This window comes from Danio rerio, chromosome 7 (assembly GCF_049306965.1).
Source record: "Danio rerio strain Tuebingen ecotype United States chromosome 7, GRCz12tu, whole genome shotgun sequence".
Classification (NCBI taxonomy): domain Eukaryota; kingdom Metazoa; phylum Chordata; class Actinopteri; order Cypriniformes; family Danionidae; genus Danio; species Danio rerio.
Window position 1 is genome coordinate 63,100,440 of NC_133182.1, and position 18,965 is coordinate 63,119,404.

The following is an 18,965-nucleotide window of genomic DNA, read 5'->3' on the forward strand; positions in this document are numbered from 1 at the left end:
TTTTCTTGATACGGCTAACAGTTACACTGACTGACAGGATGTACACAACAGCAAAGTGCTTGCATGTGGGTGTGACATTTTTCGTGGTAACATGGAGCCAATCCACGAATCACATCACATTATATTAGCTGACCAATCACAGCCTCTCGAGGGCGGGCCTTTCAGAGGAACTAGAAAATAGGATAGTCATTTTCATTTTAGCTGTCTAGCTGTATAATCAAAGTAAGATAAATGAAAAAATAACGTGATTTTCTACTAGTGAAGCATGAGGTCTAGATATGCAATTGTTTTCGCCCTGTGATCCCAGGTTCAGAATATGCATTGTTAATATTGGTTTGTTAATAAAACAACTGCAACAAGGCAGGTCGGCCTTTGTACAGTTCTGATTAACTTTCACGCTCATTGCACATGCGAAGACCTGTCCAATGACCTCTTTGTATGTAAATCTGTTGTTGACATCACGTTTCCTCACGTGTCGGTGTGTGCATGTGGAGTTTCTGCGTGGCAAGTGAAGGAGATACAGCGCAAATGTGCAGGTGAGGCTAAATCACAGCGCATTGCTGTCAGTGTTTGAACTGATACAGAAACATAACAAATGCCTTTTTTTGTTTTTGCTGCAAAGAGCCTAGATCAGTCATCACTAACAGCCAGATTGTGGTCTGTGTCCGGACCCAGAAGCATCTTATACAGACGTGGACATAGTCTGCAGCAGGTCTGTTATTTCAGTACTGCTTCGACTGTGTGTTCTTCCACACCCGATCACTCCCATTTTCCCGTTGCTAAGAACAGTTTTCTTCTCAATGTACTGTTCCCTCTGAATTAAAGAAACTTTAGAAAGAGCCAAACTTTTCTTAAGTTTCATGAACTAAGATGGTGCTGATAAGTGAAACAGAACTCACTGCAATCATAATAAATTCATATTAAAATTATAAATAAAAATGCATTGTTGCCTTGATAATGCAAGCATATTGTAAACAGAAGTAATCAATACTTTACTCAGTTATTAAGATGTGTTGACAATTATTATCTGCATAATTGGTTGAGACTTTTAAGTCAAGTAGTAAAATAAAAAAGGGGGAATTTAAGCCTTTTCTCTTTTTTAAGCAATTTATTTGAACAATTTCAAAAATTCCCCTTCTTTTATCAAATTAATGCGAGAACATGCAAATCTATAGTCATACGTATAAAACCTGTTGCATTGTCAGGTGTTTGTTAACCAATAAATATGCTTATTGTTCTATGAATTGTTCTGTAGGCTTTTTTTTCTAAGCAAAGAACAAACTGTACCATACTGAAACAGTGACCCTAAATCCATGATGCATTGTAGATTGAACCATTGCACCCCTAATGAGCACACATTGCTGTGCATCTCAAACACAACCAAGCCTTAAATATACACTCTGGACCAACCCTTTAAAATAATAATAATAATCATCATCATCATGATCAGTTTCCTTCAACAAGTTAATGTGCTTGCTTGACTTTTGACAACAAACCTTACTCATAAAACCATATTTTAGCTTTACCTTGTATTTGCAGCTTTACCTGCGAATAAAACCCTTACCATAAAAGATAGCATAACTTTAATATTTGGGGGACTACCCTCTTACTAACTTTCACTTATAGTTGAATGTAAAATGATTAGCACTCATGCTAAATCTTCATTTTTTTTCAAATATTTCCCAAGAAATGTTTGACAGAACAAGGACATTTTTCAAAGAATTTCCAATAATATTTTTTTTCTCTGTAGAAAGCCTTTTTTCCTTTAGTTTGACTGGGGAAAAAAAAAAAAAAAACAGTGTTACATTTTTAATTATGACTTTACTATTAAAAAACTATTCGCCCACTATTGTCCAATGACTCATGCCAAGTTAAACTAATTAACCCAGTTAAGCCTTTAATAACACTAAGTTGAATACTAATAACTCACACAATAACTTGTGAAATATAAGGTAGTCATGGGAAAGGCAAAAAAAATTTGTTATTAGATACTTGTTATTAAAACTAGCAGGTTTAAAAACATGTTAAAAAAATCTTCTCGCTGTTAATAAGCACTTGGGAAATATTAATTTATTCATTTGTTTATTTTCTTTTCAGCTTAGTCCCCTTATTAATCTGGGGTCACCACAGTGGAATGAACCGCCAACTTATCCAGCATATGTTTTACGCAGCAAATGCCCTTCCAGCTGCAACCCATAACAGGGAATCACCCATACACACTCATTTACACACATACAATACAGACAATTTAGATTACCCAATTCACCTGATCCAAGTTTTTGGACTGTGGGGGAAACTGAAGCACCCGGAGAAAACCGACACGAATACAGGAGGAACATGCAAACTCCACACAGAAACGCCAACTGATAAAGCCGAGGCTCGAGCCAGTAACCTTTTTGCTGTGAGTTGATTGTGCTACCCACTGCATTACCGTGCAGGGTGATGGGATAATGTAATATAATAATAATTTTGACTCATACATTTATAATATAATCCACAGTGTGAAGTTTTAAAGTTTTGGTGGTGGGAAAAAAAAACTTTTATAACAACAAATAAACTAATTAATGTAAAGGGGTGGTCCACTACGATATCATATTTTAAACATTAGTTGATGTGTAATGTAGCTGTGTGAACAGTTCAATGCAAAAAATGAGATCTTGGTTTTTACAGAGTTAGTTTAGCCTACAATGAACGAATTTTGGGGACCACAAAAAAATATTTCCAGGCCTGTAAGATCACAAACGTATTTTTACCACGCACACACACTGCACAGCTAAGGGGCGTGGCCAGAGGCGCTGTAATGTTACAGCAGAGGGAGAAAATGCCATCCTGCTATTTCTACAGAGGTTCTCTGTTTTCTTTATTTGGGCTTCCAAAGGACACGACACAGAGACAGAAGTGCTTACAGTTCAATATTAGTTATGTTCCAGTAAATTATAAAATACATAGCAAGCATGATTTGAAAAAACACAGCTTCCAGAATCTCTCCCATTGTAGTGCTGGATTCAGTTAAAATCTCCTCAAAGAAGGAGCAGCTCCAACAAGCCGACGCTGTGAACTCTGAGCCACGACCTGTAAGTGTTTTTATTTGTTAAAGTTGATCTATTACATAAACAATGTCTGGCGTTAATGGTATGCTGTAGCAAAGACGTAAGCAACAGGAAATGCTGTTTGGCACTGTTAACAATTTAGCTAAAAATTAATGTTTATCAGTCAAACTTCAGTAAACACACTTCACCAGCATGAGCAGTGTCTCTCTGTGCGTGTGCGACTGTGCAGTGTTTCTCTATAGGCAGCTTTTCCATGCGTTTAACATCTCAGATAATGAACTCGCAAAAGATATGAGAAAGATTCATGTTACTTACACAGGCATTTTCCGAATATATGTGAAAGGTGTCGTGTAACGTGTTGAGTAAAAAAATACAGGAGAGCTCGCCTAACTAGTGTTGCAGCAGAAAAATAAATTAAGGCTCACACAGGTTGCATCCCACATCTTGTTCTTTATTCTTCTGTCTACAGTGTCACTGTATATTACAGAACAATAACTTAATCTGAGCATCATAGAAAAGAAATATAAACATTTGTCCGCCACACATGCGCTTCTCAGGTTACCCGTGTCACAAACACACACACACACACACACACACACACACACACACACACACACACACACACACACACACACACACACACACACACACACACACACACACACACACACACACACACACACACACACACACACACACACACACACACACACACACACACACACACACACACACACACACACACACACACACACACACACACACACACACACACACACACACACAAAATGGCAAACTCTCTTACAGGAGCAGCACCACATATTCACTTGTTACAGACATTTACCAGATTTTATTTTAGAGAGCGGGCATGAGGTTGACAGATTGTTTACATAAAAGTGTGTGCTTGTATGGGTGTGACGTGGAGCCGATGCACAAATAGCAGCACATTATGACACATGACCAACCAGAGTCACTTGAGGGTGGGCCTTTTAGAGGAACTAGGAAATGTGACAAACGTTTTCATGTTAGCTGAGTAGCTGTATATAACCAAAGTAAGATTTATGAAAGGATAACATGATTTCCTTCAAGTGAAACATCAGCACACATTGCATTTGCATCTTATTAACACAACCAAGCCTTAAAATTACATTTTGGACCACCCCTTTAGGGGCCTACTCACACTATGCTATCCAAACCGTGCCCAGGCCTGTTTCCCGGATTGTTTGAGAAGTGTAAGTGCGCTGAATCGGGCTCAGGCATGGTTCACTTGGCCGGCCCTGGCCCGTTGGAAGATGTGTGCCTGAGCGGGGTTCACTTGTGCTTTGGCGCGATACGGACTGTTTCGTATGGATTTATTTATCATTCTTACTGTTCAATGAACGCAAACTGTCGTAGTTTATTAAAGACGCCAACTTCTCACTGCACCACAGCTGCGCCTTCAGCAAACCTCTTAATTCCTGCAGCATGAGGACTCTATGACTGTTTATGAGCATCAAAAGTGGCAAATTTGCTTAGCGAAATATCTGACTGTGTCACTGCATCCCAAATGACTACAACAAAATAACTACAGAAATCTCCACTGTGCTGAGCGAGAGCGCTTCTCTACTGAATAGCACATCATCGATGACGTAAGCGTGCCCAGGCCTGAATGCAATGTGAGTGTGGGCCGAGGGGGGACAAGCGTGCTTTGGCCTGCTTCAAGTCAAATGTACATGGTGTGAGTACACACTAAATGACTTACAAGATCTTTGTTGACCATTTAATAGAAACCTGGCAGAAGGATCCCGCTGTATTTTGATATAATTTATGCAAACTCTGCTTGACACTATCAAATACTCTGTACTTCCATAAACTTACATTAAAAATAGAGTGTCTAATTCTGTGGAACAGCATGTGTAATATGTAACAACAACAACAACAACAACAACACATCCCTTGTCATGGGGTATTCACGGTTACGTATTTTCTAAAAAAATGGAAAATAACTGACCATGCTGGTTCCTCCAGTCCAGTAAAGAAAGAATCCATTTGGGTCCACTCTGAGGGTGATCAGGCTGGGTGTGCTGTTGGCCTCCTTAACAAACAAACATAGAGGAAAAAATACAGGGTGTCATTTAGCATATTCACGCAATTTTGCCAACAATGTCAATATAAAGAGCCAGAAAGTCATTTGCTGAACAACATTAGTAAATGTTAAACTAATCACTGGAAAACAATGACATGGATTAGAACGTTCATTGCATACAAGTAATTGTTGCTAATTCAACTGCAATTTAATTAACCAATACCATGGAAACAGAGTCGCAGTGAGCACCATGCCTTTGCCAATAAACATCAACAATGAATGCATAAGCAGTCATAAACTAAATTACTGAGACACAATATAGGCATAAGGATTTGAAAGCAAGTTAGATAAATGGGAAGTGCTTAGAATGGGTGGATGGTCCCGAGAGACAGTGTTATTTAGAAATGAATGTAATGAGTGAAACCAAAACCTCAAAAGCCAGAGACATTAAAAAAGCTTAATGCACCAGCCACAGAAGCTGATAGCTATACAAACTCACTAATTCTTAAATCACCAATTACACAATATACCGGCAGCCATAATCGCTATGATCCGATAAATCCTTTTTTTTATTATTGCAATCAGCAAAATAGGAAAATTTAACATCCCCATATATTAAAAGCTGATAAATTATGCATTACATTCCCAGCCATGAATTTTGATGATTGGTGATAAACAACACAAACAGCAGATGAAAGAAGAGCGTTTAAACATAGTTTTTCCTAGAAGAAAGATAAGATGTCCGCAGGAAGACAATACTTGCAGTATTCTGGATTTCTGCGGTTAGGTTTTAAATTAAGTATAGCATTATCTGTGACACTTTACAATAAAGTTGTATTAGTTATTGCTAGTTTATGCATTTAATAACATGAATAAATACCGTAATACATGTAAAAATTTATTGTTGGTTCATGTCAGTTTTAGAAAATATATACGTTCATAATTAGTTTATGATAACTCTTGGTGCGTTAACTAATGTTAACAAGCATGAAAGTGGATTTTTATAATGCATTAGAAAATGTTGAACTATGGCAAATAAATAATGTACAAGCATTGGTCTTGGTCTAAATACATTAACGAATAAAATCTTCTTTTAAAAAGTGTTTGCGAATCTGCCAATGGTTGTCATCTTCTAAATGTAAAGATTTATTGGTTTCTGTAAAAGTAGATTCATCAGATTCATCATCTGTCTGCTATATAGGGACAGACTAGTATAAGATTCTAATGGTATGTTAACCTTGGATAAAAATACCACGAGTTCACGGTATTGTAATTACTGTTCTAAAATAGGTTCTTTTTTAATGTCTATGTAAAAACAAAACAACAACTTATTCCCTTTTGAAAACAATATATTTTATTTTTTTCACCTTTATTTTTGATAGGACAGCAGAGAGAATTGACAGGAAAGCATGGGGAGCAGAGAGAGGGGAAGGATCGGCATAGGACCGCGAGGCAGAATCGAACCCAGGTCACCGCGAGCACATGAGTGCATGTGTCGAAGCACTAACCACTACACCACTGGTGCCGACCAATATATTTTATTTTGAGAAACATGTCAGGCTAAATAATTCAAATTAATCATTTACTTCTGTTGTCTTCCTTTAATTTAAAACAGCATCTTTTCTGCTGAAGATACTGTTGTTCTAAAACTAAAAAATGTAAATAAAAAAATCTTACATATACCATAGGAACGGTATAGCAGACATACCTTGGAAACGGTTATTGTCCCATGGCTACTGCTACAATACACATAATACACAATGCACAAAGGGTTTAGGCCAGAATTTTTATTTGTAATGAACATATTAAAAGAATAAAAAAAAAAAAAAAACTTAGAAAACATTTATTTTATTTTGAATATATGCTGTTCTTTGAACCTTCTATCAATTAAATATACCTTAAGAAATGTATCATGCTTTCCACAAAAATATTAAACGGCTATTGTTTTGATGATGATAATAGTGATAATCATCGTCATCATCATCATCCATTTTTTTTTTTTCGGGCTAGTCCCTTTATTAGTCAGGGGTCTAGTACAGTGAAATGAACCGCCAACTTATCCAGCATATGTTTTACGCAGCACATGCCCTTCCAGCTGCAACCCAACACTGGGAAACACCCATACACACTCTCACACGCAATTAATTAATTAATTAATTAATTAATTAATTAATTAATTTTTTTTAACTTAATAAAAAATTATAAAATTTAAAAATTAAATTAATAATAATAATAATAATAATAATAAATGTTGGCATATTACAATGACATCTGGAGGATTACATGAAGCAGAAGCCTGCTGTCAATTAACTTTGTCAAAATATGTACTGTATAGATTATATTATCAATTATATTATAAAAGAAAAACAATGTACATGTTTTTTATATACATTTCCAAACTTTGCATGGCAATGAACATACTTTTTGGTCAAGCATGAATATCTATCTGCATGTCATGAAAAGTTTACACATTACAAAAGCGCAAAACAAGCCAGTTGGTACTACAAACAAACCAGAAGTGAGATTTCCCACAATATGTTAAATCATGATTTTAAAATGTTTCATTATTGTCTGGACTGGACTGCCAAAGGATTTTAACTAAACTTGAATTTAAAATGCAAGAGCAAGACATGCAATAAAAGACTTATTTTTTTTATGAGCAGAAATTTAATAAAATGCTGATTTTATGCAGTGCAATATGCCATCATTCCAGACCAGTCAGAGCCATCTGATTTAGGTGAGGTGAAAATCCACTCTTATCTATGTCCCCAAGAGAGCGAAAACACCCACTTCAACTGTCATTTACTGAAAAGAATTTCAGACACGTACATCAGGGCACTTAATCAGCTATGTTTGAACAATCTCATCTGCACATATTCTTCTAGTGTGCGGCTCTGATCCATATACGCAGTCTTACAGAATGTTTACATTTGATTAATTTAATCTTGGAGCACAGATTTCCTTTACCACTTCTTTAAAAACTCCACCCAGTGCCTAGAGATACAAGCTAGCGCACACCAATAAATACACACAAACCCTCTCTCTTCCACACACACACGCACGCACATACACACACCCACTTTCTTTAAACACATTAAAATAATTTGATTGCTGAAACACTACAAACCTGATTTTTATGATGTACTGCTAATGTTTTAGCAATACATAAAATAACTTTGTTCAATTATAGCATTGATTCTGACTAATAATCATCGAGAAGTACTCAAGCTGTCTAGTCAGAAACCCAGAGTGTGTCTGTGCTTGTGTGAGCGCGTGTGTGAAGAGGGAAGTGAAGTGACCTTCACCCTGTAAGGCTCATTAGTGTGTGTGTGTACTGACTTACAAAAACTTGTCAAGCTTCTCTGACTCCCAATGTCATGCCCTAAAGTATGTGTGCATGTGTGTGTTTGTGTTTTATACAGGTGAAGGCAAATGTATTTACTTGAAATCTTTGTATTCTTTTCTTAATATCTCCAAAGTGATGTTTAACAGAATATTCACAGTATTTTCAATATATATTTTTTTTCTTAGTTAATTTAGTTTGGCTATAACAGGGGTGACCCATTTTTTCGTATTAAGGGTCAATAACCTAAGATCACTGAGAGCTTTGGGCCGGAGATATTTATTCCAAACTACGTTACATTAAAGTTGCCATGGGTAATTCCCTTATTTACTTCATAATATTTTAAAATAAATATTAAACATTACTTTAAATCATATAATCTAACGCAGAATTACATTTTAAATGAGAACTTGTTGCTTTAAAAACAATCAAATTCATAGCACAGTGGAGTTCAAAGCTGAATACACTAAGCAGAATCTACCTTGACTTGCTCACTAAAGTCTCTGCATTGTCAGGTGACAGTACATTTATACAAAATCTGATTTCATTTACACTGTTTAATTGAAACATTTAATTCCTGTTAACTTGTATCAATACCAATGAAGCAAACAAACAAATGGTTACATTAAATTTGAATTGCCAATCTGGAAACCATCCCCATCATACTCCCTCTCTTCAACGACTTGCCTTATTAAGCTAACTTGCCTAGTTAGGCCTTAAATTTGCACTTGAAGACTAAACAAATAAGTATTTAAAACCAGTTACAATTTTGAGTTATGGTGTGTGCTAATCAAGAACTAACTTTAACTACAAATTGAGAATAATGACTATTTGTTAGTTCATGTTTGTTAATGGAATAACTAACACTTTGGTTTAAGCTAAATATAACTTCCGCTATGAGAAAGAATACTAATTGAAATCCCATTTTGACCAACATTAACTTAATAACTCATGATCTCCTCGGTCTAAACCTAACGTTCATAAAGTTTCCATACTGGAAAAGAATAGAAGTATTCAGTCCACATCATGATGAACGGTTTTACTATGGGATGAGAACTGGTTTTAGGTATACTGCGGTTTTAAGAAGTCACGGTTTTAAAACAGTTAAATTTTTCTGTTCTATCGTTTCTAAGGTATTTGTAAGTTTTTTGTTTTACGTGTTTTTTATGACTATTTAAATTTTTTTAACAATAGAAAAGGCCCCTCTATACCACAAGTTACTGCAGTCCCTGATTCAGAAAACATCTGAAAAAACAAATCTCATATAAACCAACATCCAGCATTCTGTAGAGCTAAATAGAGCAGAGGCTTGCTTTTTATCCAAAGAAAAGAAATACATTTAAAGATGCCTTTTCAAGAAATCTGTTTTTAAAACTAATTAAGGCAGCAGAAGTCCATGACTTGTTTAAATCATTTAGCCGGACATTTATTGTTTCAAAATATTTACAATGTTTAAAAAAAAATTGCTTAAAGGGACAAATAATTTTGTCCTTAAAATGTTTTTAAAAAAAATTAAAAACTGCTTTTATTCTTGCCAAAATCAAGGAAATAAGACTTTGTCCAGAGGAAAAAATATTATCAGAAATACTGTGAAAATTTCCTTGCTCTGTAAAAAATAATTTGGTAAATATTTAAAAATGAAAAAAAAATTAAAAGGGGGGTAATAATTCTAACTGCATGTATATATATAAATATAAGGGTGTAACAATACATGTATTCGTATTAAACCAATCGTATGATGTTAGTTTTAATACATTAAAAAATTATTTTGCTTTATCGAAAACATACAGAACCATGACACTACTGTACTGTATCACTGTACCATGATTTTTGTGAACCCTTATACCCCTAATATATATGACTGTCATCAGTGGGTTATTGGGCTCTGGGGAATTCTGCTTTGCATTTTTCTATGCATTATCACTAAACTGTTTTATTGGCAAACCAAATATTTGCAGATATTCAGCAGTTTTTTTTTTCTGCTGCTATGGCCAGTCATGTAGAAAGAAGAGACTGTATCATATTGTTTCAATGTAAAAAAAAAAAGCCATTGTAGCCCTGTTGACGCAGGTATTGAGGTTTGTTTTCATTAATCTGACACAGCTTTTGTTATTTACACGAAAAGAAAATGCAATTAAAAGTTTCAGATCAATTAAACTTGATTTATAAAAATTATAAAATTACTTTATGCATTAAATAATCAAATAAATAACTACTTTCCTTTATTTATGATTAGACCATGCACTTTATTCAGTTTTACAACTTTAATATGCATGTTTTTTTTTAAAAGAACATTCGTTTACAAATATGTTAGCACATCGAAAGTACTTACATTACAAGTCTTTTGATTAAAAGGATGGAATTGATCGCTCACGCAAAAAAAACAAAAAAAACAATCATCCAACCCACGCATCCCTCTCCCACCACGTTTTCGAGGATAAAATTGCGTCTGAGTGCTGCTTTGGAATATAACAAAATGACTAAAAACACATTAAAGACTTTACACATAGCCTACACATAAAATAAAACATTCACAAAGGAAAAACACCAATTGCAGTTTGGTGACAAATCAATTTGCAGAAAAAAAAAATATCTCGAATTTTTAAAAGAAAAAGATTAAACATATATCAGGGCTGTTAAAAGAACATTCTGCTTTAATATACACTGTATTCTTTCGACTCATCTCTCTTTTCGAAGCCGTCTCTCCTGCGTGCTTCAGCAGCACATCCCGCTGTTTAGAATGAGGAGGTGGAGAGAATATCTCAAGGTATATTGTAAAGTAAAACTAACACAGAACTGCTCATCATGCTCAAAAAGTTAAACTAAAAATTTATAACTCTTGTTTGTTGCACCCGTGGGATACACAATGAACCTAACACGCCATTCTTTTAACCCCTTCAGACCTGAATTATGTTCCAAATTTCAGAAAAATAGGATGTTATGTGATATCCATTGTAATGAATGCAGGGCCTGAAGGGGTTAATTTGAGATTTGTGAAATATGTGAACCAACCACAGATGCTTTGTCATGTTGGACGTGACAGTCTGCTTTAAAACATTAGTTTATAACAATAATTACACTTAACTTTGCCATCGTTCTTCACCACATGTAGCCACTCTTTTGAGCACGTTTTGCGGTCATCTCTAAACAAATGTTTAAACTATTATTAAAAGTGCTCTCCAGCTCCAAGTTCCTAGCAGAGTAGCGAGTGAAAAAAAAAATGTGCATGCAGCAACTGGACAAGAGGAATCAAAATTTATCTAATCCTCTCCCAATTTTATTACAAGTTTTTTTGATATGTGTGGTTGTTAAATTTAATAAGAACATCCAAATTATATATAATATATTGAGAAAAATCATCATGATTATAATTTTTTCTGTTATCGTGCAGCCCTAAAACACAGTTTCTTAAATATTTACGTTCTGGGGCATAACCTATACTCAGATCCACTGACATAATTACTGGACATAATTGAGTTGGTTCATTCAATAACAATACCTCATTTGTAAAGTTGTGCACTTTTCAAATCTCAAATGCCTTGAAATTAAGGGATTAAATAAAAAAAGCTTAAATTAATTTAGTTTTAACATGGATAGAGAAGTACAGTGTGACTCAGATTTGTCCACTTCTTTGTGTTTCGGAACACCGTCTCAGCACATGGACATACAGTACATTCAAACATGCACAGAGCCAGTTCAAAGAGAACTAAAAGACATGTTAAAAAATTTTTACATTTAAATGCAAAACTAAAATAAATGCAATTTACATTTGCGCATTCAACAGTGGAGATCTTACCAAACCGTTCAATATTCTATATGCATACAGTTTATTTATTTTTTCTTTATACTAACTTATTTATTTGATTAATTTATTTATTTATTCATGAACAACCACAAATTGTGTTTTTGTCAGATTTTGCCAATATATAATCTAGATTTATCTTTGTGTGCATTGTTAACATGCAAATGTCAGAGTACTTGTGTAAATGGTTCTTTTGAGTGGACCATTAAAGTGAACTGAAGCTTGTGGCCTGTGCATTCTCTTAGAGTCGCACGCTGCTAATGCATCAGCAATGTCAGTTATTTCAGTGGGTGAGTGGCCTGGCTCTTGGTTCTCTTTGGTTTTCAGTATTTAGATGCTTTTATAGGTCTAACACAGTGCACATACATACGCATACATCTTATTACACTGCGTTTTTGATGTCAATCAAATTGATAATGATAATGAATTGATAATGACAATAAAACCAACAACTTAAACACAGGACAAGAGGACAAAGAGAAAAAGATTTCAAAAATCAGCACTATCAAAACCACAAATGATAAGCCTGGATTTAGTTTCCCAGCATGTAAATGATATATGCCTCCTTGTCAACTTGCAGGATTTTTTGTCTAGATTTCACCTTTAGACTCAACAGATTAGCAGGCCATACATACAAGTGAACCAAGTAGCTCATTATTGCCAAATATACCAACATTATACAGAGGGATCATTCGTGATCCTGAAGGGATTTATATTGTGACAATGACCACCTTGCATTATATGGTTATTAAGACATGATATACTGAAGCTATATACACTTAGAAATAAGTTTATTAGAAATATAATAACAGGAAAGTTTAATGGATAGTTTTACTAATAAGTATAAGGCCTTACTCGCATCAAGTAAAAAAAAAAAATAAAAAAACATTTAGTCTGGTTTGCAAATGATTTGCTTGTTTAGACAAATGTATTAAAAATGTTTGGGAGCATCTGTATTTGTCTTTTGCTGGAAAAACTCATTTCTTTCCTACTGTAAATTTCTTCACAGTACAATTGAATATAGATTAAAACAGCTCCCTGCGATTGAGTGAGTGAGTGAATTAATTAATTATAATTCAATTCAATAAAAAGCATCACTTAACTGTGTGTGAATGTTTAAGGAAAGTCTTTTCATTTGAAAAATATGGGGCAAATAAGTATTCAACACATCACCATTCAGAAAACATTTTTCTAAAGGTGCTGTTGACTTGAAAGGTGTTTGTTTTACATTGAATGTTGATGACAACCAAAGAAGTTCATAAATGAAAAGTTTAATTAGTTTACAAATTAAGTTATGTGTAATAAAATGAAAATGACAGAGAAAGTATTAGACACATGAAGAATGGAAGCTGTAAAAAGGCAGTGAAAATCCAGACATCAGCTGAAATCTCTCAGTAGTTATTCAGCAACCCTTTGTGCTTTGTCATTGTAAATTAATATTAGAAGCTTTAGTCCAACATCTACATTAGCAGGATGATGGGGATGAAACCAGGGTGGACATTGCAGCAAAACACAGCCGAGGAAAGTGTTAAATCAGGGGTGTCAAACTCAGTTCCTGGAGGGCCGCAACCCTGCACGGTTAAGTTTCAATTCTGCTTCAACACACTTACCTGTAAGTTTCAAACAAGCATAAAGGACTCTTATTAGTTTGATCAGACGCGTTTAAATAGGGTTGGAACTAAACTGTGCAGAACTGTGGCCTCTCGAGGAACTGAGTTTGACACTTGTGACTAATGGTTTCAGAGAAGGAAAATCAAACTGTAGAATAGCCCAGCCAATCACCTGACTTGGATCCAATAGAAAATACAAAATACGACAGTTTAAATAGACGAAAAAACAAAACTCACACCTGAGCAATGTATGTGACCTCATTCTACACATGAAAGTCGTCTTTAAGCTGTTTTTTTTTCCCAAACATATTTTTATGCATGTATTGTTTTTGCTCTGATTCAATGCCATGTCAAAAGGTCTTTTGGAAATATTATTTAAACATGACATGTTGAATATTTTCCCCCCACTGTATTTAATAGCTAAGGAAAAAAAGGGAAAAGGTTTGACCATGACAAAGTTTAGGCTTTTTTTGGTTATGGCAGCTTGAAGACACCTCTTATATGAAAAATTAAGTCATGCATTGCTCAGGTGTGATTTTTTTTCTTTCACACACTTAAAAACAGTGTAAAACGTGATTATTTTGTAGACGTGTCTATCAAATCTGAGCTTTATTTTGTATTCAAGATGACAGCAACACTCATGCGCATCAGACCAGCTGATATAGTTGTTTCCTAGTGACGTAAAAGTCAAACCGCACTTCTTTTATTCTTGTCAACAATAAAGGCAGTGTGGTGTGCCTCGCGTTTTTGAAAAAACGAAGATGCTTTTGGTGTGATCGGCCCCTGATGTGCAACATATTTGTTAACTGGCGCTACGGTAACACGTGCAACCACACATGCCTATAGACATAATTTGGCAAAAAAGTAGGATGAATGAAGGATATTGCTGGTCACAGTTTGACACGGACGAGTTGATGCCAATCCAGCGCTGGTGCTGATTGCCTTTGTACTGGATCTGCTTCATAAACTCAACAAATAGACTATTGATGATCTGGTGTACAACCAGAAAGAACAACTCTTTTACCATTTGTAAAATTACAGTCATTAATAGTTCTTATGAAATATGCATTTTTAAAATAGCCAACATAATCTACAAATCATCCAAAGATTTTCTTGATTTTTTCATATTAATAACTCCGCACCAAATTGAGGCTTTCTTTTTACATGTTATAAAACATGTGCAAATAAATGCAATACCCTATGTAAAACAACAAAATTCTTATATGCTATAATAGCTTATTCTTTACAAAAAGTTAAAATATTAGCCTAGTCATTGTCTTTCATCTCATGCAGTGCACACACATGAACCGTATGTGAGAAAGGAAATAAAAGCACACAAGCTCTAAGGTAAAATCAGACACTCAGGACACAACCTTAAATCTTTAATGACTTATATTAAAAATATTGACAGAGGCTTGTGTGATATAAGAATTAGACCGGAGCATCAATTAAATGTATAGGCTTATTTTCTGTGTTAGGTAGCCTGCTATTTTTATTTGACGTAAGAAAAAAAAAACATGCCAGTTCTTAAAAAGATTCAGTCAGTGTGTTATTTTTAAATCTAAATTTTTAAAATCTAAATTCTTAATTTAAGTGAAAAATATCTAGGGCATGTCTATTTATTTATTTATTTCTAAGCTGTTGGAAACACTAAAGGTGCATTTAGTTCTGTTGTTAATATGTTTGCATGTTAAAATAAATCAGTATTTTAAAATGCAGACAGACCTAAAACAGACACATCCGTTATTTTTCAAAATGATTTAATAATTTAAAATTAATCAGACCAGTTCTCGGTGTTATTCGGTGGCATAATATTATTAATATTAATAATATTGTTCATAATATTAATATAACGAGTGGTAGTTGTCAGCATCCCTGATCAATACCCATACAGTTTTTAAACAACAGAAGCAAAAAATAAAATAAAATTAATTCAGGTTGAACAACCAAAAGGTAAACATCAAAAATGCCCTACAGTAGGGTAAAAAAAAGATAAAAAGTAGAAAGATTGACTAGAAACATATTTGGGTGGATTAAAATCTGATTCTTGTTGCTCTATTCCGTACACACAAAAAGGTCTCCTTCCTGAATGAGAGAACGAAACAGGAGAGGAAGGGCTGGAGGGGGCGTGCAGAGGTCAAACACACCCATATGTGAACTGTGGGTCATCAACTCTGACACATGTTCTGTTTGAGTGTGCAATGACAACTCTTTTCTTCATGTTCCGCTTCGGTCTCTACAGCTTTTCCTTGCCGAAAGTGGGCGAAGGCTTGTTTTGCATTGAGGTGAGACTCCATTAGCAGTGTGGTAAGAGTCAACAGCTGCAGTGACCACCTGAATGAGTTTTCCTCTTCTCTGCTCTTTCCAGAAAACCATTTTTAGACAACTCCTAATTTCATTAATTAGGAAAAACTCAGAAAAATCTGTATTTCCTTGTATTTTTTGCTACGCGTTTCCTATATCAACCTCAAATCACTGAATACTTTTTCTGACAACAAACCACAACAACATGCTGATGAGAATAAGATGGCATGAAGTCGATCAAGTTTTTCATGTTGCAGACCACATCAAGCATGTGCATTGTATGTATGCATCAAAGGTATTTCTCCCTTGTGTGTTCTCTACTCATGTCTGACGCAAAAATAATCATTGTTCAGACAAACAAAAAAACAAAAGAGATCAAAACATGTTCTTCCAAAGTAGAGTTGTCCAAAAGTAAAACCAGCTGATCAGGTTTTAAACAGAAACGGCGTGTATTCTGCTTGCAATGAGGTCAATGTGTTCTTATGGAGTCCAAAGTGTGCTGTGAATGCGATGAGAGCTTAAATGTAACCGTTATTAGCAATTATTAGTGACTATTGTTAATTGATGATTTACATCAGCAGATAATATCAATGAATATCGGCAAAGTCAAAAGCTAACCAATTACAGTATGTGATACTGAATCCAGCATATGGTACACTGATGCCCCATTGATGCTATTTCATCCCTATGGCCCAATCCCAATACTTTTTTTGTACCCCTACCCCTTGGCCTTTAAAACAGAGTGTGAAGGGGAAGGGCTACAAACTGTACCCCTAAGAGACAGAATAGCACTAACACACGTCATCATATGTCATCGTAATCTCTTGCTTTATATGAGATCGACGATCGCAACTCTGCAGTTGCGTTATTATTTGGTTTTTATCTTCAGGAAATCACTGAAGAAAACGATATCATGTTATCATGATGATCTAATGTGGCAATAAGAGCGTAACTGTACTGTGCATTTACACAGTTTTTACATTCATCTATGTAAGCACACCAAAACATTATTATTGTTAACATAAACATTATAGCAGACACTGTAAAAAGCTCATTCCCAGCCACTAGACATTACTGACAGGGTATTCGACTGTCAGATGTGAAAGTATGTTGTAGGACTACTGTAAAGGAGTTATTATTAGGGATAATAGATAGCGAAATTTAAAGTTTTTTTTATTTTAGCAGTTTTTTAAAAGCATGATGGTAAACCATGAATGCAGTTATGAATATATTAAAACATGTGCTTGTTTGACATAAAAATTCGTAATAATGAAAAAAAAAAAAAAAAAAAAGTTTGTGCATCCCCTCACTTTCACATGAATGTAATAAAATTGCTGTCATAAATATTTTGTGCGTAAATAAAATAGTCATAAATATTTTGTGCGTAAATAAACTTCTTGCATCTGTAATTATAAAAACAAAGGAAAACGGAACACTCATTATTTTACAAGGTTACAATTCCAAAATCTGCGATTAGAACAGACACAGATACAACATTTCTTTGTTTGTTTGTATACAACTGATAAATTAACGATGAGTGTACTTTACAAACACAAAATACAGTTTCACCATGGACACGACAACCTGATTACGAGTACAAATTAAAAGGCAACACTCCACTGTGAAAATCACGTCACTGTTGTCACAGGCATTAATAAACAAGCGAGAGTCATTAATCACAACGGTGCACTAGCTGGGCACTCAAGCTCCTACACACTTCATCTCAGGTAATTGAGAAATGTCCATCATGAGCTGTAATAAAGGTTGAAACTTAATGAGGTCAATTTACGCTGTTTCTTGGACATTTTACAGAATCAAAATTAAAAGCAGGCCGAGGATAGTGAGCATAATATGAGTTAATGTTACAGGTAACGAGCGCAGAATTTCTCAATGAATAACTTAATGATGTTTAACTCTAACATGATGTACAAAGTAAGGTATTTGTAACTATTAATATAAATGTTTGTGTGTTATTTGTTATTATTTGTTTGTTATATTACTTGATTAAACAAACTAATACCATAAACAGATATTTCCATTTAGCCTTATACTATTCTGCGTTTCTCTTTCCATGTGTGTTTGTACTATATTGGTGATTGCTTAATTACCAAATAAAGTTTGCTAATTCTAATTTAATTACAGTTGCAATTAGTTAACAGAAGTAAAACTTTTCTTTGTTTTATCTACCTATACTGGATAAATCTGTTTAATTTAGTTTGTGTTCTCTGGTGATCTTATAAGGTGTTTATTAAAGCCTGTGACAGCGGTGACGTAATTTTGACAGTGGAGTGTCGCTTCTTGATTCATACTCATAATCAGGTTGTTGTGTCTGTGGTGAAACTGTGTTTCATGCTTGTATAGTACACTCATGATTAATTTATCAGTTGTATACAAACAGACAAAGAAATGTTGTATCTGTGTCTGTTCTAATCGCAGATTTTGGAATTGTACCCTCGTAAAATAATGAGTACATTCTGTTTTCCTTTATGTTTAGTGTCTGTAATTGTTAATTACAGATGCAAAAATTGTATTTACGCACAAAAAAAGTTTATGACAACGATTTTATTCCATTCATGTGCAGCTATGTTGCCGTTTTACATGGTGTAATCTGAAAAATTTTCGTACTCCTTGGTTTCGAGTGTGGTCCTAAAAAACCACAGCTACAGCTAAAGAGAATTGGGGCACACCTACCCCTTCACATGAATGTGCAAAACAAGGGCTAGGGGTAAGGGGAAGGGCTAAGGAGTAGAAATGGGATTTGGCCTATGTCTGACAGTAGTATTTTTGGGTA

The 18,965-nt window shown here is 34.7% G+C and overlaps 1 protein-coding gene across 6 annotated transcripts in view; it reads right to left on the bottom strand.

The window, feature by feature from the left end:
- plcb3 (phospholipase C, beta 3 (phosphatidylinositol-specific)) overlaps positions 1 to 18,965 on the bottom strand; it is a 95,603-nt gene that overhangs the window by 68,294 nt on the left and 8,344 nt on the right. For all 6 annotated transcript variants that reach the window (XR_012382240.1, XR_012382239.1, XR_012382238.1 and 3 more), the window contains 1 exon segment: positions 5,041 to 5,124. Coding sequence is in view for 2 of the 6 variants with exons in the window: in XM_005166533.6 (XP_005166590.1) it covers positions 5,041 to 5,124 (84 nt within the window). In the remaining 4 variants the exon portion in view is untranslated.